The sequence below is a fragment of the Podarcis gaigeae genome, assembly GCF_964106915.1.
Source record: "Podarcis gaigeae genome assembly, chromosome: 8".
NCBI classification, from domain to species: domain Eukaryota; kingdom Metazoa; phylum Chordata; class Lepidosauria; order Squamata; family Lacertidae; genus Podarcis; species Podarcis gaigeae.
The window spans coordinates 52,408,538-52,428,878 of NC_139684.1; the positions used below are offsets into that span (position 1 = coordinate 52,408,538).

The following is a 20,341-nucleotide window of genomic DNA, read 5'->3' on the forward strand; positions in this document are numbered from 1 at the left end:
AGTTAAAGCGCCAGTGCAAGAGGAGGAAGTTGTTGTGGCGTGTTAAGGAGGGGCTGATTAATCCGATATTATTAAGGTGCTTGCAGCCTCAGCGTGCTCTGCTGCACGTCTACTCGGAAGCAAGTCGTTTTGGCTCCCGTGGGACTTACTCCCGTGTAAGCGTGTCATGCACTTTCGGGCTGCAGCAGCTTCGCTACCTGCAAAGTGGGCCTCAGGAAGGAAGCCCCGTGAAAGGGCTGAAAAGTCCTTCCCACGAGGGGTGGAGGGGAAGGCTGGCTCCTATGAGGGAGGGAATGTCCGTCCCCCCACGGGCAGCCTCAAGGGCAGCTGAATGGCCGTGTGATGTGTAGTGCTGGCCTCCCAGGGCTTAGGAGACCTGGGTTCAAAACTCCGTTCAGTCATGGCAGTCTCTCTCTCTCTCTCTCAGCTTAACCTACCTCACAGGGTTGATGTGAGGATAAAAATGAGGAGGTGAGGGGAGAACCATTTACACCTCCATGAGCTCTTTGTAGGATAGGTAGTGGGATAGAAATGTAACAATAATGACAAAAAAGTAAAACATGTAAAAGCTTAGTAAGAATTCTTCAGATGCTGAGGCCTCTGGGGTGAGACTGTGGGGTGGGTTTTTTCCCTCTCTAAACAATGGAACTGGGAAAGGATAAAATTTCAGGGATGATGTTGGCAGGGAGCCCATTAGGAAGGCCTTGGTGTTGGCACTGGGTGTCGGCTGCACACATGCCTGTCAAAAATGCAAATATTTGAAAGGGGGGGGGGGACTGTGACAAGTTCCCACAAACTCTTTGTTTCACTGTGGTACAAAATAGGGTTACCTACTTGGGCAGGGGGTAGGATGCCAATGCCAAGTAGTCCTGGTGCAATTTGTTTTCCCTGCCCAAGTTAATACCCAGGACTGTTTTTATGCCGGGCTGTGCTGATTAAAACACTCATGTCTATGTTCAGTGGCATTAGAGAAAAACAAATTTTGCAGCCGGTATAAATCATGCTAATTTTGCATGTTTTATATTTATATATTCAGCTTAATTTGTTCAGCTTGTGAAAGAAGAAATGATGCCCAACTCATTTGGGATAGGAGGGCTTCGCAAAAGAGCTGAAAGAGCAGGATCTTCACAACTGCTTTGCTGCCAGAGTGGTGGGAAGTGACCACAAAAGCCAGAGACCCAAAGCTCCCCACAGACCTATCAAGGATCCCTTGCCTTCTGGGGAACTTTGAGACCAAAAAACTTTATCAGCATAAATAAACTTTATCCAGGAGGAAGTGAACATGAATCAATCTCTTTCTGAGTGAAGTATGAGAGTGATAAATGCAATGCCCTTTGGTGATATGCAGTGACCTTTGTATTATTTATTTTTACATATAACATCATCCATGATGTTCCTGGTGTTTATAGAGTGCACCAGAGGAGAGCTGCCACTGCCCCACCCCTGTCCCGAAAGGGGCATCCAATGTATATTTGAGATTGCATGGGCAGGAGAAGGGAAGTGGGAAAGAACAATGTATGCATTAGGGAAGTTATACCCACTTAGGTTTACCTACAGGCAGGCATAGGGTCTTGCAGTAGTCCAGTGAGACAGCAGGTAGCCCACATTCATCAGCCAGCAAGATTCATAAGCAGACAGCAATTGGAATGCTGGTTCCCCTGCTCTCTTCACCCACTGCACCCATATGGTGTCCCCCATAAGTTGTTGGACTCTATCTCCCATCAGCAATAGCCAAAAATGACCCAGTGTTCAGTGGTGATAGGAGTTGTAGTCCAACAAAAAAACATGTTGGCTCTTCAGTAGACCCAAGAACTGCATGGCTGGGCCCTTTTCCATGTTCACTAATAGATACTGGAGGGGTCCAACCTTGTGATTTGGCAGGACTTGTGTAATTGTGTCACTCTGATCAGTGGCTTTTAAACTGAGCTTGATTGGCAGGTGGCTCCCTTATTTGCAGGCTCAGCAGTGCGAAAAGCAGAGAGGCCTGTTTTAAACGCATGGCTGGAGGAGAGGTAGACTGGACCGTCATCGTTTTGACATGTCAGCACAAGGACAGCGTCTTTGCCTTCCAAAAAGGTGAGTGGAGGCCTTCCTATCCACACAGGAATCCGAGCCAACACATTGCAGGGCAAGGTTAGGGCTGGAGCTGAATTAAAAATGAGGGGGGTGGGGTGGGACTCAGAACAACAAAGTTGGAGTGGAGCTTGTAGGCCACCTCACTCAACCCTTTGTTGCTATTTTATGATTTTGTAATTTCATTATGCTTTCATGATTTTGTTGAAGAGCACTGTGGGTTTTTTTTTTAATGAGTTGGCAGTATGGTATTAATTTTTTCACTGACTACATCTTGTTGATCTTAGACAATACTTTAACTGCTATTCTTGCCCTTTAGGCTAGATTTGATGTCTTTGGGGAGGTGCAGGCTTAGCAGCTAATTATTAGCTTTTAATATTCTGTTGCCTAACCAAAAGCAAGCCCAAGCAATGTCCTCAGTCACTGTGAAACCTTTTAGTATTTGGGAATCCACCTGCAGGTGTGGCTGGACCAGCATCAGACAAGGGCTGGCAGGACTGAGGGATGCAGGAAAGGCTGGGACCAACCAGGGAGCCACTGACGCTTCCACTCCTACCTCCGGGGCTTCTCACAAGCTTCAGGGATCCTTCTTCCTTCGCCCTCTCTATGCTGTGACCTGTGTTTACTAACGGAGTCTCTATTCATTTGGCTTCCAGAGCTGGAGATCCGCAGGGATCGGGGCTCCTTGGGGCGACAGCCCATCCTGCTCACGGTTGAAGACCCCAAGGGCCAGGTTGGCAGTGGAGGAGCCACTCTCAACGCACTCCTGGTGGCAGCTGAGCACTTGAGTGCTCGAGCAGGCTACACGGTGAGCAAGGGATAACACAAGTTTCAATTTACCTCCGCCAGCAGAATCCCCCCACCCTCATGCCTAAGGGCACCTATTGACTGAGCAGGTATGGGAGGGCAATGTTGTGATATCTGCCCTGGTACCATCACAGCACTGCATCAGGCCGAGGCCCCATCCTAGCCTAGCATCCTGTTTGCACAGTGGCCAGCTAAGTGCCAACACCCCTTCTCTATGCATTTATAACATTTATTTATTTCTCTTTAATTTTTAAAAAATCAAACTAATAGAAGATGTAGACATTTATGAAAGCAGTAATTAGAACGGACTCCTAGGATCCCTGACCCCAGGCTGCCTGCTTCCGCCTCCTCTGCCCTGCTCATGGCACCTCTTTTGTCTCTCAGCTTCCAGACCACTGTATTTCCTAATCTAAGAGACCCCCCTCTGATGTTCCTTCCAGGTGGTCACATCTGATGTCTTGCAAAAGGCCTGGATCCTCATTCTGCACATGGTGAGCTCTGTGGTGGGGTTGCACTGACCGTGCTTGGGTGCGATCCTCAGAAGAGCAAGAGGGCAGTGCCTCATTTCTAGTCAGGCGCCAAGGAGAAGAGCTTCCACAGCAGGAGACTTCCCTCCTCTCGGGTGGGACGACCTGCTCCTAATCCTCAGCCCAAGCGCTTGGAGGCTGTGCCTTCGGCCTGCTCCCTCTTCTGCTCTGCTATTCTGCTTTTCTTCTTGCCAGGGCCGGGACTTCCTATTCGATGACTGCAGCCGAGCATTCACCTGCCTCCCCCTGGAGGATCTTGCGGCCCCCGCTGAGGCACTCACCTGCAACCTGGACAGCCTCCTTGCAACCCTGATGCACCAGGTCAGTGGGGCGGATCCATGCAGGCCGTCCTGTTTCAGTGCCTTGGTGGGCTTTGCCTTGGCCCTGCTGAGATTGTGGGAAAGCCTTCCACTCACCTCCTCTCCCTGCCAATCCCCACTGTGTCCTGCAGGGGCTCAGAGGTGCTGCTCCTGCTCCTACAGGCTCAGATTCCTCCTCCTTGCCTCCATTTCCAGGTGTGCAGAGGCTCCCCCCCAGGGGTCTGGGTTTCCAGCACAGATATGCTTCTCACAGTCCCAACCATGACAGGTGAGGTGTATGGGAGGCCGCAAGGACTGGCTGGGAGAGAGTGGTGGTTCTTTGCAAGCCGGAAGAGGTTGCATCCTGAGGAATGGCTGAAAAGTGCCTTCTTTCTCCTCCCCTGATTCATTTTGAGGTGTTCCTTTAATTTTGATTTCTATTTTGGGAGGTTGTGGGTGGGTGTTCCTCAATGGGCAAGACTTGCCAAATCTGATGTAAAGTTGGATGCCTCCCCTCCCCTCCCAGAGATCGACTGGCATGGATTCCAGGGGGTGAGAGTCATTGCTGTGCCCGGGAGCATCTCCTATGCCAGGCAGCATGGAGTCTACCTCGCTGACACTCAGGTACCTTGCCTAAGCCTCTTCCAGCAGCCACCAGGTTGCCCCTATAACCCCCTGCCTGGGACAGGCAGAGGAGCATCCTGGACGACCCTTTCGGCACTTGGGCTGGAAAGCCTCTACAATTCCCAAAAGTAATGAACAACAAGTTTCAGGCCCAGAGTTCTTTTGGGTGTTTTCCCCTTTGATGGCATCCTTCTCTTGGGCTGCTTGCTTTCCTATAGGCATTGCTAAACTCCCACTCCCATCTTCCCTGGCCATTAGCCATGCTGGTTGTGGGGTCTGATGGGAGCTACAAACCTGGCAGCATCTGAAGATGCCTCTCCTCACTTGCCCCACTACTTTCATGGGTCCCGTAAGAAAACATAGTTGTGTATCTTTCCTTCCAGGGCAGATGCTGTAGATGTGGTTTGGCAGATGCAGCCCAGATCAGGACTGTGGAGGAGACAAAGGGTGAAAGCCTCAGTCTCCGGGCTACAATGTCAGAGAAAAATAAAAAATAAAAAAGCCAACAAAGTGATTAGCACCGTGTCTCGTTAGGCCCTCCTTTCACAGATAATTGCTGCCCAAGTGCATTAGCTGTTGACGCTCCTTGGGGTAACTCTGCTCATCCTTGTCCCTCCAGGGGGTGGTGCAAGACATCTTCTACCAAAGCCCCGAAGACCAAATCCGGCAGTGCGTGGGGCCAGACGGGAAGGTCCCTTTGGTGAGTTCTGGGCCTGGGCTGGAGTCACAAGAAGAGCCCTGCAGCTGGATCAGACCCATCTAGTGCAGCATCCTATTCTCTGTTGAGTTTCTGGATGTGTGCTCAATGTCTCCAAGACAGGAGTCACTATAAATCATCAGGGAAGGCTGTCGGAACTCCCTAGAGCTTCACGCTGAGGGGAGGGACAAGCTGGAAACGTTCCTGTCATTTGCCTGGGGATCATCCATGCCTCCAGCCGACCCGACATTCTCACCATAGCCAAGCAGATGCCCCCAAGCAGGACCTGAGTGAAACTTCACCTTTCCCATTGTTATTCCCCATCATCTGGTATCCAGAGGTAGACTGAACCAGAACAAATGGCAATCCGTGGAAACCCAAATTGCTATGTATTCTGATTCTGCATCAAAGAGCTGGTTTTCCTGTGGAAATTGGGGGGGGGGAGCATGGACCTGTGGCTAGCAAGTGCAGGGCAAAAATTAAGTGTGGGTGAGCCCTCAATTGCAGGGTAAGCCTGCTGCAGAACCATCTGCCTGAAACCCTTGAAATCTCACTAGTCTGCAGGGCTGAAAACCCTAGAAAAGCTGAGCTTCTTATTACCCCTGCAGGTGTGTGGGGTTGTCTTCTTCTCCTCTGAAGCAGCGGAGCAGCTTCTGGCCACCCATGTCATCCCACCCCTTGATGCCTGCACCTACATGGGGCTGGACTCAGGAGCCCCCGCCATCCAGGTGAGGCCCTTAAGAAGAGGCAGGTTAGGGAAGAGGAAATCACCTGGGTGGCTGCAGATGAATCTGCCCAGGTGTGAATGCAGCTGGTCTGGAGGAAGTCCCGAGTGGCCGGCAGCAAGCCCCTGGCCAGAGACCCCCACAATGGATGGTTGCAAGGTGAAGGCCAGGTGAGTGAGCTGTGGGGCTTTGGGCCCATTGAGTCAGCCTTCAAAAGGCCAGTACAACCTGAGTTTGAGGTCAAAGTGCTCTTGAAGATTGTGTTAAAAGTTGCCAAGTCAAGCTGGGGGGCAACTGACATGGCATCCTCTTGGAATACAGCTCCCGCCATCTGCAGCCAGCACCTGGAGGGCACCAACTGGGGTCTTCCCAGGCCCAGAATGGGCTGCTGCCTCCAGTCAATGCAAGTGATCCAGAGGATGTCCCCAACACCACCTCCTAGCACATCTCCTGGGCAAAGCATTTCCCCTGTTCTCCAACTGCAGCATTGAGTTGTTGGGAGAATGTGCTCCCCCCCACTTCTTCACAGTAACAGCTATTACAGGAAGCAGCGCTGTGAGGATTGTGAGCATGCTAGTGTTCTCAGGTCCTATTGCAGCTTTGCAAGCCCTTCAAGGCTTTCCTTCCATGGTGAATTCTCCTCCATTTGAGTTACCTCTTTTCCTGGTGGGTTGTTTTGGAAGCTCAGTGCTCCAGCTGCAAAATGTTGGGACGCCCATGTGCACCAAAATATGCTATAACAGAGCTGCAGTTGTGTTGCCCGCTCCCCATCTTCCCCCATGAGGAGGCAGGTGGCATTGAGGCTGGGCTGGCTTTAGCGTTCCGATTGCAGTGATGGTTTCTTGGGCATCGGGAAGAATGCCTCAAGCTGCCAAGGACATCATGATCTGACCCCGAGAGGGCTTTATTGCAAAATCTGTCACAAAAGAGCTGCCTTGCACCATAGATGGCTGCCCTGCAACTGCAGCCCCAGAGTACTGCCAGCCCCAGAGGTGTCCTTAGCCTGCATTAGAAACCAGGCTTTTAGTATTGCAGCATAAGCTCTCTGGAATGAGTTTCCAACCAAAAACAGTCAGGCACCCCCTGAGATGATGTTTAAGTGCTTATGGAAGTCCTTTTTGTTTAGAGGAAGGCTTTCCCTGAGGTGTAACCTTACCATTTGTGGAAGATCAATTTTGTACCTGATGAAATGTTTTCTTTAGCGTGTGTGTGGAAGATCTGAGTTTGTTTAACTGATCTTCTTAATTGTTCTCAGAGATTTGTGTCTGCATCTTGTTCTGCTTTCGTCTTGTATTCGGTGGAATTTATGCTATGATGCAGTCTCAAATAATAATTGCTTGTGGTCTTCCGCCATCATTTCTTTCTACTCCTGAATCCTGGCAGCTTTTTGCAGGGGTGTGTGTTTGTGTGGTGGAGGAGTGGCCTCCCTCCCTCCCTCCCTCTTCTTGTGACTTATACAGGTGAGGCTGCCTTTGGCCAAGAAGGAAGCAGCCTAAACAGTATTCAGTGTTTCCCCCTGAAGCAGCTATTCCACTTCTCAATGGGCATTAACAATGACAATAAATTGGTTTTTTTGGGGGGGGCACTTTGAGAAGCCCCTTCCCTCTCTCTCTCCTCTCCTTTTCCATATGCAATGCCCTTTTGGGGGGCGGAATAACACCTCCCTAAGACAGAGACCTCTGGAGCTTGCACAGCTTCCCTCTTTCTGTACCTTGCAGAACAGTGAGAGAGCTTTCGTCTGAGCCCAGCGATCCTCCGCTACTAGCCATGATGGCTATTCTCTGCCTCAACCATTGGCGGTAGTAGCCTTCTGAATACCAGTTGCTAGAAACTGCAGGAGAGAAATGTGCTCTTAATTTATTATTATTATTATTATTAAAGATTTTCTTGTGTAACAAATAAACAAAGAGAAAAAAATATGGCGCCGGGTCAAGTCTCAACTGAGGAGCTCTAATGATCAAATTACCCTGATAAAAAGGCTCAACCTATGAAAATATCTGCCAACTTTTATCAGTAAAAGACTCCAGGAGCTGTCGGGTGGACTTTTAAACCTCCCCTCCCTTTCAAAGCTACTTAAATCAACTTTGAACCACCTCCCTTGAAAAGCCCATAATGCTGTGGGCTGGATAAAATAGCCCCATTTATTTCTGAGTACGAAGATGGTACTTACAAGACAATGTTGCAAAGAATAAACAAAGAAAAGTACATATAGTGTCTCCACTTTCACTTCTTAAGAGTCTTTACCACAGTTTGTTTGCATTCGGTATGAAACACTGTTATCTGCATTATGCAGTTGGGAGAAAAGAGAAAGGAGAGAGAGACGGGGCGGGGTGGGGAGAGACGGTAGGGATAATGATTTTCTGTTTCGTAATGTTTGTGCAGGGTGTTTGTGTCAGCATCATGTGCTTCGGTCCTCTATCAGAGCTTGGCTGATTGCAATGTGGTTTGCTTGTATGCATGAGAATGGGGTCGTTGGGTCAGATTAGTCATATTGATTCATATGTTGTTGGGTTGGATAGGTCATTATCTTCTTGGCCTCTATATGTGATAAAGGGGAGCCACACTGGGTGAAGGTGTCCTCCTTTGTCCTTCCCCATGCTACTTTAAGTTTGTTGGTGCTTGGTTCCTGCTTGTGGGTTTCTCCCAAGCATCTGGCTGGCCACTGTGAGAGCAGGAGGCTGGAAGAGATGGTCCACCAACCTGATCCTGCAGGCTTTCCTTATGCTCTTAAGCCTGCTTCCTTGCAGATCCCCGCAAGCCCCTCTGGGTAGCTTTTAACTTGAGACAGTGTTCCTTCAATCTCTCCCACCCACCCCATTTGTTCCTCCAGTCAGTCCATTGCACAGCTTGGAAACTGTCCCTCCACTTGTCATGATGTGCAAATGCTTTGCTTGGGTGTCTCCTTGTGGAGCCAGATGTTTCCTTGTCCAGAAGACTCATTCGCCCCTCCTTGTTCTTCCCTCATGCCAGCTCTCTCTCTTCTTCGACATCCTGCTCTGCATGGCCCAGGGAGTCAGCGAAGAGGCCTTTGTGAAGGGTCAGAGACCAGGGATGGGCAGCGGCGACAATGTCCAGGAGGCAGGGTCAGAGAGAAGTGCCCGTTCTGTGCTGTGGAAAGCTCTCCATGCCGTGCCTCTCACGATGGGTGAGGTTGTGAACTTGCCTCGTCCAATGCCAGCCAGCCTCTCCAGCCTGATGCTTGGTGCTCTCAAGATGTTTTGAACTTTGACCCATCAGCTGTAGCTAGCACAGCTATACAATGCTGGGGCTGATGCGAGTTGTCAGAAACATCTGGTTGGTGAAATCGGCCTCCCTTCCACCATTTGGCGATGCTGGTTTTCTGGGGCAGTGCATTGCTTTCTGTCCTAGGGTGTGGGCAAGGGTACCCAGCAGGGAGGCAAGGGGCACACTGCACACAAAATCCCAATATCTGCCTCCAGGGAAACAAGCTTGCATATCTCTCCATCTCCTCCTCTGCAGTGGCGGGAGGCTGTTTTCCTCTGGCAGGAGGTAGGAGAGGGGCTGCCATCCTGATCCCTGGGGCAGACAAAACACATTGGCTTGTATAGGCAGCTTAGTTCTACTCAAAGCACACCAGAGTCAGCTGTGTCTATTGATTTCAGTGGGTCTACTCTGTGCAGGACTTGAGCTGGCTACATAACACATTTCTGGCTTCCCTCTTTTGACCTTCCTTCCTGAGGCCTTTGGAGGCCTTGTTGGTGTGGGATACCCTCTGAGGTGCCAATTGTGGCCTCTGGCTCCTCCCTCTTCACAGTATACATCCCTGAGGGTTGCTATGACTACATGACCATGTCTGCCAGTGACCACATCCGCCACCTCACGCCCCACCCAGGCAATGCCCGCAGCAAGGCCTTCCGCAAAGTGGCACATTCCCATGTGGCTGTGAGTACCACCCCTGGTTGGGGGATGCCTCAGAGGCTCTTGAGTGCCTTGTTTTGGTGGGAGGGTTCCTCACGCCACCCCAGCAGCCCTTCTCTGCAGCACAGTTGTGTGTGTGCTTGGCAGGGTGGGGCAGCAGGTGTGATATGCAACTGGGTGAAGCTGAAGTCTATGTGCATTCTGCTGATGAGACAACTTTCCACAATTAAGATTCCAAAATTCTGGTTTTCTTGTAGTTTAGAAGGTGTGGGCACAAACTGAGGACAGAAGGAGCAGCTGTTGCCAAAGGGGAAGGGGCAAAGAGCTGCTATGGGGCTCATATGGGGCAGTTCCTTCTGCTAAGCTCTGCTCTGGGTCCTTGCATTTGACCTGATGCTGCCCCACTTGATTGTATGTTTTGCTCCCCACCCATAAGGACTAGCAGCTTATGTAGGCAGAGTCTACCAAGACTGCCTGGACTTCCCTGCCTCACCATGACCCCTCTTTCTCTTTCTTCCCATGCAGGAGCCTCAGCTGCTGGCTGAGGGCTGCTCTGTCACCAACAGCCTCTTGGAAGGAGCAGTGAAAGTGGGGCCTGGGAGCGTCATCCAGCACTGCCGCTTGAAGGTGGGCCATGCTGGGGATGGGAGTAAGAAGTTTGGCAACTGCCCTTGTTCTCTGCTGAGCGCCAGAAGTTCTCTCTCTGGCGACACAGGGTCATCTTTGGTGGATTTGGAACAGGAACCAATCCCAGAGCTGGTATTTAGGCCAAGCCTTGAGGTTTGGCAGCATCAGGCCCAGGGCAGGAGATGATATGAGGAGGACAAGGACCCAAGGTTCAGTGTGGTGCAGGGGTTAAGAGGGTTGAACTAGGACCTGGGAGACCGGGGTTTGAATCTCCCACTCAGCCCTGAAGCTAACTGGGTGACCTTGGCCCAGTTAGGGCCTCTCAACCAGACCTACCTGACTGGGCTGCTCTGAGGATAAACTGAAGGGGTGGAGAACCACATCCGTCACCTTGAGCTCCTTGGAGGGAAGGAGGGGGCAGAAATGCTGTAAACAGGCTGCAGGGAGCCAGAGCTGTTGGTGTTTTGCCTATCCTCGTTTGCTTTGAGAGTTCTACTCTCCCCAGCCAGCTAGTTGCCTGACATGCAGGCAGACAGGATGACAACTGCAGCAACCTTGAGCCAGGATCTCAGGCCTGCTTTCTCCGGGTGGGCTTTGCCCCGGGGCAGTGGGCAATCAGTCTCCCCTCTCTCCCAGCTGTCCTGCCAACTCAGAGACCCAAAGAACAAGCCCCATGTGGACTCTCTGCAGTGGCAGGAGAGCTGAGTGTGTGTTACAAATGCCCAAGTCCCCTTGGTCTTTTTCTCCAGGGTCCTTTGGAGATCCACACTGGCTGCCTCCTCACTGGGCTGGACGTGGCATCCTCCATGGCCCTCAGGAGCTACCTGCTTCGGGACGTGGTTGTCCAGGGACACACTGTCAGGCTGAGAGGGATCCCTTGCAAGGTCTTCACCCTGAGTGGGCATCATGATGACTGGCAGGTGTGTAACAGGAGTCTGCTTGGCTTGGTGGGAAGGAGCCCGTACAGGTTGGAGGCATCTTGCAAGTCTCTGGGGAATCCCACTCCCCACAGCAACTCTGCTGCTTCCTTCAGAGAGCTGGGGGCGGCAGTTTGTCTTGAGGCAGGTGACCTCCAGAACCCCAGAACTATCTGCCCCATTCCACCCCGCCTCTGTTCTCTTGGTTATTCCTTCTTCTCTGAGACACTCACACCTGCCTTCTTCTCTCTTTAGAGTATGGCAGAAGAAGGTGGCACCTACCTGAACAGGCCCTGGAGTGAGTTTTTCCTCCGCACTGGAATACGGTACGTGTGCAGGTCCCAGCCCATTCTCTTAAGGGCCCCACACATCAGCCACCCCACCCCCACCCTGTGCTGTGGAGCTGCTGCTCTGCCTCCATTTATTTTATTTATGTACTGCTTATCTACATTTTTGGGACGCAGGTGGCACTGTGGGTAAAAGCCTCAGCGTCTAGGGCTTGCCGATCGAAAGGTCGGCGGTTCGAATCCCTGCGGCGGGGTGCGCTCCCGTCGTTCGGTCCCAGCGCCTGCCAACCTAGCAGTTCGAAAGCACCTCCGGGTGCAAGTAGATAAATAGGGACCGCTTACTAGCGGGAAGGTAAACGGCATTTCCGTGTGCGGCTCTGGCTCTGGCCAGAGCAGCGATGTCACGCTGGCCACGTGACCTGGAAGTGTCTCCGGGCAGCGCTGGCCCCTGGCCTCTTGAGTGAGATGGGTGCACCAACCCCAGAGTCTGGCAAGACTGGCCCGTACGGGCAGGGGTACCTTTACCTTTACTATCTACATTTGCCCCTGAACAGTGTATGAAAAGTATAACACAAACCACTGTGCCGCTTGGACTTGCCGTTCGAAAGGTCGGCAGTTAGAATCCCAGCAATGGGGTGAGCTCCCGTTGTTCAGTCCCGGCTCCTGCCAACCTAGCAGTTCGAAAGCACACAGTGCAAGTAGATAAATAGGTACTGCTCCGGCGGGAAGGGTAAACAGTGTTTTCATGCACTGCTGTGGTTCTGCCAGAAGCAGCTTAGTCATGCTGGCCACATGACCCGAAAAATTTGTCTGTGGAAGTGGGAAAACGCCGGCTCCTGTGGCCTTTAAAGCGAGATGAGCGCTGCAACCCCAGAGTCGGTAGTGACTGGACTTAATTGTCAGGGGTCCCTTTACCTTTACCGGTATAAATTAAAAATGCCTCCTTAGACATGAGCTCTAGGTGCTGGGGCTCATCATTAACTAATTAAGACAAGATTTCAATTTGTGCAACGGATACTCATTCAAGAGACACTTTCAGGGTGTATTTCATATTCAATGTACAATCTGTGTTGCAAGTTTGGATTTTTGATCCTTACAGTCCCGTTAAAAATGAGGGACAAAGCAGCCTTTTTGTTCATCATTTGAAGTGGGGGACTTTACTGGTTTGTGGCCTTGTAGCGGGGAGAGCTGGCTGGGGGCTGCCACCTTCCTTCCTTGTGGGGTTGAGGCTGCTTTTCCATGCTTGGCTGGGTGGTAGTGACTGATGTGCCGCCATCCCTGCCCTGCCCAGGAGTCACGACCTTTGGAGCCCAGACAGCCCTTCCAGGCGCTGCTGCCTGCTGAATGCCCGCCTGTTCCCTGTGCTGCATGCCTCCGAGCCCCTGGGAGTTGGGGACGTCCTCTGGCTCTTGGGCTCCCCTCTTTCTCCTCCAGGGGCTGAGCAGCTGCAGCGCTGGCGGACTTCCTGGCGCATGTCCTGGGAGGAGCTGAAGGGGAGCCTGGACCAGGAGGCGGAGCTGGCTGCCCGCAGGGCCACCTTCTTCTTGCAGGCCCAGAGCAAGACCAAGAAGGTCCTGATGGAGCACAGCAACTGCAGCCTCCTACCGCTGATCCGCTCCGCAGCCCTGGAGGGCTACCACAAGGCCATGCTGGAGACACTGGACGAGGGTGAGACATACTGGCAGGGTGTGTGTGTGTGTGTGTGTTTGTGTGTCTGGGGCAGCATTTTGCCCCTTTTTGCAGGATGCCTATATATGAGAGTGGAAGGAAAGAAGGAAGTGGGGGGCTCCTACCCAATGCCTGCCAACAGCTGGGTGAGAATTCCACCTTGGTTCCTTCTGGCTGCAGCTGGATTGCCTATTCCCCAGTCTGGGGAAGCGGGCAGCTCTGCTTTAGCTATTCCCAGAGTTCCCTGGGAATCTGGCAGCTCCACCCACCAGCGCCTCAGTGAGCAGCTCTGCCATTGCCCAGCCTGGCTGGTTTCAAAGATGGCGGACTGGCCTTGCCCATGTGGGCGAAGCTCTTCCTAGAAGGCTTCTTTCCCCTCCACTCTTCTTGGCTCCAGGGACACTTGCATTGTGAATCCATGCAGGCTTTGTGGAGACGTTTCCTCCCAGCCCTCCCATGGACCACTGGCTCTGGGGAGTTCTTGCAGACCATTTTGACACCCATTAAAACCTCCCAGTGTTCCCAGGTGTAGCCATTCCCAGGACCAGCCCAGTTTCAAGCCAAGGAGCCACTTTTCAGGCTCTGAGGCCACTTCTTGTTTGCCTCCTAGTTGCCTCCATGGCCAGAGATCCTGGCGTTGCTGCTCGATCCCTGGCTTGCATTGCTGACCTCCTGGGCTGCCTGGCCAAAGGGGAAGGGGGCTTACGGAGCGGCCCGGCAGCCAACACAGCTTGGGCCCAGGCCTTCCAGCACCTGGAGAAGGGGGACATCCCTGAGGGTGTCAAGGAGCTGGCCAAGGAGAGGAAGAAGTGGCTGGACAGGTACTGCAAGTGTGTGTTTGTGCGTGTGTAGTGATAAAGCTGTATTCCCACTGGCCCCACCTGTCCATCTGCCTGGCAAAGGCAAGTTCTCTGTGCAAAGCTCAGTCTGCACATGACCAGGAACACTTTGCCATCACTGCTCAAGGCCATGCTGTTTCCTCCACTCACCGGGAGCATGGAGGGAAGGAACATGCTCAATGTGCCCCCCTTTCAGCTGCTCCAGGTGGGCTGGCTCCAGGGGAAGGGCAGGTGTGCAGTGGCAAAGCACCTGAGCCAAGCTCAAATCCTGGCATCAAGTGATGGGAGGCCTTTTTCCACCTGGCCTGGTTGGGCGGGTCCCTGACTGACTCCAGCTACAAAAGCTGAGGCTCTTGAAGGGGCTCTTGGACTGGGATGTTGTTGGGGGGGGGCGGCGGGGACAGTTGTTACTGTTGTTGATAATAATTTTATGTATATTTATTTTTATATCTCGTTACGATTTAATGTGGGAATTGTTAAATTGGTTCTGCAGCTTCTGATGTGTTCTATTTACTGTTTATGGCTGTTTTCGTTATATTTCTAATTAAGTATGTTTTTCATGTTGTAAGCTGCTTTGAGCATGGTTTTAACTATGGAAAGGGAGCATACAAATAAAACGTTGCTTGTATGGGACCCTCCTCCGCCAAGGTGCTGGAGAGCCGCTGCCAGTCAGAGACTGGGCTACATAGACCAAGGGTTCAGTTCTGCTTCTGATGTCCATGGGGTATTGCAGAACAGATGCCTGGGCCCATGGGGGCCTTTGGAGTTGTGTAAGGGACAGAGGCTCACAAGTGGCCCTCCAGAGCAAGCCTGTGATGGCAGACAGAGGACGGGAGACGAATCTGGGGGCCTGCATGAAAGAGCTGCCTCTGTGCTGGAATGCCTCTGAGTGGAACTCACCCCACTGGGAAAATGGGAAGGAGAGTTTCCCTCAGGATGGCTTCTGTGTGGGCAAACACAACTGAGCCGGAAAAGCACTTGGCCAATCAAGCAGCCTTTGCCAGCCTAGGACTACAACTCTCATCAGTCCTTGCATAATCTATGACCATGCTGACTCACAGCATCTCATGCGGATTTAAGTATTGGACCACTGCAGGGCACCCAGTTGGAGAAGGTTGTTGGCAGAAGTAGCCCAAGCAACCAGAGACTCCCTTTGCTCCTTCCTTGCAGGCCTGTCCTCCTTGTCCGCGCTGCTCGACACTATGAGGGTGCTGAGCAGATCCTTGTCCGCCAGGCTGTGATGTCCTCCTGCCAGTTCATCAGCCTCAGGCTGGCCACGCTGCCTCCCATGGGCCGCTGGCTGAGAGTGGCCTGCCCAGCCAGAATAGACCTCTCTGGTAAGTGGCTGCCGGGCCTGGGCTTCTCAAGTTGCCCTTTCTGGAGCCAGGTAGCTGCTTGCCTCTTTTGACCCCAGGTGCCTTGTGCCCAGAGGGCCAAGCTGGCAAGCCTGGTGAGGCTTGGCAGGGGCCCTTGTCCTTCTGCTCCGCAGAACACGACTCAGTGTGGCCTTGAATGGAGGGAGGGAGCTTGTGCAGGACAGTACAGATGAGATTTGATAGGGTAGGGGCTGTGAGTGATGTTTGGCTCCTGCCTTGAGTGCCGGGGAATCCATCCCCTGCAAGGCAGAAGCAAGCCCTGGGCTCACTGAGGAGCAGAAGCATGATGTGCAGGGTCTCGTGCAAGGGCACAGAGGATGAGTTGGGTGCAAGCAGCACCCAGCATCCTTTGCAGCATTGCAAGGTCTCCTGGGGAGAGTCCCACTCTTTGGTTATGGGCTTGGGTGGGTGGTTGGGCAGGAGGCTGTGCGGTTTCTTATGTGACCCCCTTTGGGCTAATTTTTGCAGGTGGCTGGAGCGACACCCCTCCCATCACGTATGAACACGGAGGCGCAGTGGTGGACCTGGCCGTCCTGGTGGATGGGCACAGGCCCATTGGTGCACAGGCCCGGCGCATTGCTGAGCCAGAGCTGCGGCTCGTTAGCCGCAGTGGGAGGCTGGAGGGAGAGATGGTGGTGGAGCTGGTCTGCAGAGACCTGGAAGACTTGCGGGATTACTGCCAGCCTCACGCACCCGGTAAGAGCCCCTTTTCCTGGAGCGGAAAGGGAGCAACTGTACCAAGGCAGCTTCCTTGCTTGCTGGGAGGAGACCCTGTGAGAGACTTATCAGGTGGCAGTAGGGAGCCCTGTACTGGCTGGGCTGTAGCTCAGTGGTAGAATAGCTGCTTTGCATACAGAAGGTTCCTGGTTCAATCCCCGGCAGCATCTCTAGGTTGGACTGCCTGAAATCCTGGAGAACTGCCGCCTGTCAGTGTAGACAATACTGAGCTAAATGGACCCAAGGTTTGACTTGTTATAAGGCAGCTTCCTATGATTCTAGGCAGAGTTGCATCTGCTATAAAATGTGCCTTTTGTTTTCACATGTCTTTCGGAGGCCTGAGAGTAGCCAGCCTCTTGCTCCTCTTTTAATGGGCCTTCTTCTTCTTAGGAGCTTTGTTGAAAGCAGCCTTGATTTGCACCCACATTGTGGACCTTGCTTCTCAGAGTTCCTTGCGGGTCCAACTGATGGAACACTTTGGAGGCGGCTTTGAACTCCGCACCTGGTCACGTCTTCCTCACGGATCAGGACTGGGTATGCCTCCAACCTCTCTACGTGCATGTCTGGCATTTTATTACATATCATGTTATGTTACTTTACAGCTAGCTACGTGTGTGTTGTGGTTTTTATATACTTCTGCAGACCTTGTGCTCCTTCCCTTGAGTTTTCCAATACCTCCCTCTTGTTTGCCACTGTTGCTCTTTCTGCTGCAGAAGAACAGAAATAGAATATGAGATGTTAGGTGCATGGAACCTCCAGTTTCCAGGCACTCTACCATTGACTAGTTCCAGCTACCAGGGAGCAACAGTTGGAGATGGCTGTTGTAGGGCTTCTCAGAGGCATCTACATAGCCAGAGAGGCCTTTGGTCTGACCTAGTCTGGCCCTTCTCATGACAAGGTTCTGGTCTGGTGCTGTGGAATGCAAAGGGTGGCATAGGGCTCCAGTGACAAAGAAAAAAACTGGTAGGCCTCCACACCCCGCCCCCCCGCCCCGGCTATCCATGTTGTGCTCACTTGCTCTGTCCTATAGGCACCAGCAGCATCCTGGCAGGGGCTGTGATGGCTTCTTTATACCAGGCATCTGGGCACTCCACCAGCGTTGAGTCCCTCATCCATGCCGTGCTGCATTTGGAGCAGGTTCTCACCACAGGTAAGACCTTTTATTTGTTCTGCTGCACATGCCAAAGAAACAAAAAATCCACAGAAAGGGAGATGTCTAACTCAGTGCCATCTCGTCCTCCTTTTCTTGAAGTTAGCCTCAAATATAGCATTAGCAGGGCCTTGAAGGCATTTCTTCATCTGCCTTGGTAGCTCAGTCGGTACAGCATGACAGTCTTAATCTCAGGGCTGTGTATTCAAGCCCCATGTTGGGCAAAAGATTCCTGCATTGCAGGGGGTTGAACGAGATTACCCTTGTGGTCCCTTCCAGATCTACAATTCTGTGATCAAGACTTGGCTGAAATCTCTCCAGTTCATTTGACTGCTGTGATTTCAAACGTGCTGTTGACTGTTTTCTTCCAGAAAATATTTTGGGGTGTTTCTGTTGCTTGCACAAAACTGCTCCCGCTTCTCCACAGTCCTTGCCACGTCTGATTCCCATGTCTGTATGTTTCATTGGATGAATGTTTTTATTTCTTCTATGCTGCTCCTTTTAAAATGTCATATCCTGCCCTTCTGCTAAGCAGCTAAGTCAGTGACCTCCTCCTTGCTTTGCAGACTTTTGCCCTCCACTTGAGTAACACATAAACAGGTCTTACGCCAGTCTGGATTCTGGTGCCTTCCAAGCAACTGGGCCAGTCCAGTAGCTTCTGCCCTTTGGTTGTGTTTTTGACTTCGCCCTGAAGGAATGTGCATAATAAAAGGCAGAGCCCCCACCAACAGCCCTGACCCAGACTTGTTAGGAAGACAGGAGAACTAGCCTCGCGATGAAAGGATTCTTGTGCAAAGAAAGAGTTTTTCAGAGGCAGCTTTTCAGAGTTGTGATCTGGGCCTGTGCCCGGGGGTGGAGAGGAGCCAAAAGTGATTAGAAGCGAACAGGGTTCTAGGTCAAAGAGGAAAAGGCAGTGGGTGGGATGCATGAGAGTGAGAGTGAAGGCAGAGCAGCCCTTTCAGGCCAAAGGGAAGGGCTGGGTTGATGGCAGGGGGATCCTCATTTGCATCTCTTAGATATTTTGAGAGTAAATGTAGATAGAGAACCCCGCAGAAGCAATGGGATGCATAGGAGGGTCTTTACCATTTCTGAGTGTCGTTTTCTTTTGATAATTACATTCAGGGCTGCTTTGCCACTGGGGCAGAGCATTCACATGCAGATAAACTGATGTGGGTGTATCTATATTGGCTGAAGCAAGGATCTATTTTTGGTATTCTGCTTCTCACACCTACTTCCTAATATTGTTGAGGATGAGACATCATGGAAATGTGCTCAATCTGACGGGGAAAATCACTTTTGATTAAGCCCTCTCCATGGCACGGTTCCTACTCAAAGGGTGCCCAGGATAGCTTACAACATAGAACAGGATAAAACCATCAGCAAAATACAATAATTAAATGGTCATTATCATTCTGCAGACGTGGACAAATAAAAGGACTTCAAGTGATGTTAATAATGTGAATTCTACCGCATGCTTTATCATGTCTGATTATACATTTTTAAACTATAAAATATTTGACTATATAATATTTGAAACCAAATTAAACCAAAACAAGGTCCTTCTGTCCTTTCCTACGTCAGCTTCAGAAAGGAAGAGGGCTCCCAACTATAGATAAGTCTTCTCTCCATTGGACCCCTCCTGCCTCCCACAAGGGATTCACCTGGCAACTGGTAAACAAGCAGGATCTCTTCCTCAACACTTGTTCTTGTTCCTTGCAGGTGGAGGGTGGCAGGACCAAGTGGGTGGGCTGGTGCCAGGCCTCAAGATCGGGCGTTCAAAGCCTCAGCTGCCACTAAAGGTAGAAGTGGAGCAAATCACCGTCCCAGAGGGCTTCATACACACCCTGAATGAGCACCTGCTCCTGCTGTACACGGGCAAGACCCGCCTGGCCCGAAACCTGCTCCAGGTACGGAAGGTGCTTGGAGGTGCCAGTTGTGGCCTGAGGTCCACAGCTCTGACGTACCTTAGAGCAGAGAGTTCTACCTGTCCTACAACAGGCGTACTTTTCTCCCTGTGCTGTTGGCATGATGCATTTCATCCTTCAGTTTTGGTCTACACAGGTAGGATGACTCACCTGGTAGGGTTGCATGTATTCTTATTAACACTTTTCTTATTGTTTTATTACCCTCCCTAAGGTAATAAACCTAAGGTCCTAGAGTCACGTAAAATGCAATTTATTTTATTATTTATTTCAATTATATCCCACCTTTTCCTCCAAGGAGCTCGAGGTGGCCAACATGGTTCTCTCCCTTCTCAATTTAATCTCCATTAACAACCCTATGACGTAGGTTAGACTGAGAGGCACTGACTGGCCCCCAAGGTCACTCCGTGAGTCTCATGCTCATGTGGGGATTTGAACCCTGGTCTCCCAGGTTCTAGTCCAGCGTTCTAACCAATGGCTCTCAATTTAAAACACCAGGATGGCTCTCAATTAAAACACAATGTTAAAAAGAGTATTTTTACACTGGCACTTTCCCCAAGGTGCAGGAAGGTGGTTGTAGAGGAGGAATTTGCTAAGCCTTTCTCCCTCTAAGCACTCTTGAGCACCAGAAATGGAGACAACTTTTAATTGCTTCCTTTTCTTTCAGGATGTTCTAAGGAACTGGTATGCCCGGCTACCCACCATTGTGCAGAATGCCAGCGCACTGGTGAACAACGCAGAGGAGTGTGCCCAGGCCCTTCAGCAAGGTACTGCAGTTTGTTCCTTGGGCATCTTGTACAGCTCATTACCCAGGGCAGAGGCTACAGTGTCTCTGCTCAAAACATCTTGTGCAAAAACCACCTCCTATGCTGAACAGGCTCTCATTTTGCAGGAGCTACTAGGATAGTTGTGTGTGCGTGCGTGTGCATCAGAGCAATTACTCCAGGCAACAACCAATGGGAGTGGGAGGGGGGGCATCTTTTAAGATGTCATCATGGACTTTAGCCTTCCCCAAATTGCTGTAGCCCAAAACATCTGGAGGGCAAGCCCCATCAGCCCCAGCCAGCACTCACTGGTTTGGGGAAAGCAATTCTATCTAGCTGGATCTTGTAGCGCTCCTCTTGCTAGATGGAACGCAACAGAGAAGCAGCAGGGAAGAGCAGCCAGAGCTACTATCTTCCCACTTCTGTGGTGGGCAGGCCAGCCC

At 51.5% G+C, this 20,341-nt stretch overlaps 1 protein-coding gene across 2 annotated transcripts in view; it reads left to right on the top strand.

The window, feature by feature from the left end:
* Positions 1–20,341, top strand: part of FCSK (fucose kinase) — a 23,493-nt gene continuing 3,152 nt past the window's right edge. Inside the window, exons 1-22 of one of the 2 annotated variants that reach the window (XM_083754673.1) lie at positions 1–119; positions 1,958–2,076; positions 2,730–2,881; positions 3,321–3,371; positions 3,603–3,728; positions 3,923–3,995; positions 4,233–4,330; positions 4,950–5,030; positions 5,636–5,755; positions 8,723–8,897; positions 9,528–9,655; positions 10,157–10,258; positions 11,008–11,178; positions 11,431–11,501; positions 12,754–13,130; positions 13,741–13,951; positions 15,140–15,306; positions 15,814–16,041; positions 16,453–16,596; positions 17,093–17,212; positions 18,932–19,119; positions 19,802–19,901. In XM_083754673.1, coding sequence (XP_083610799.1) covers positions 1,998–2,076; positions 2,730–2,881; positions 3,321–3,371; positions 3,603–3,728; positions 3,923–3,995; positions 4,233–4,330; positions 4,950–5,030; positions 5,636–5,755; positions 8,723–8,897; positions 9,528–9,655; positions 10,157–10,258; positions 11,008–11,178; positions 11,431–11,501; positions 12,754–13,130; positions 13,741–13,951; positions 15,140–15,306; positions 15,814–16,041; positions 16,453–16,596; positions 17,093–17,212; positions 18,932–19,119; positions 19,802–19,901 — 2,962 coding nt within the window. In that variant the 5' untranslated portion in view covers positions 1–119; positions 1,958–1,997. Of the gene's footprint in view, positions 120–1,957; positions 2,077–2,729; positions 2,882–3,320; positions 3,372–3,602; positions 3,729–3,922; positions 3,996–4,232; positions 4,331–4,949; positions 5,031–5,635; positions 5,756–8,722; positions 8,898–9,527; positions 9,656–10,156; positions 10,259–11,007; positions 11,179–11,430; positions 11,502–12,753; positions 13,131–13,740; positions 13,952–15,139; positions 15,307–15,813; positions 16,042–16,452; positions 16,597–17,092; positions 17,213–17,491; positions 18,216–18,931; positions 19,120–19,801; positions 19,902–20,341 lie in introns of those variants that run through there. The other variant, XM_083754674.1, reaches the window with a different exon arrangement.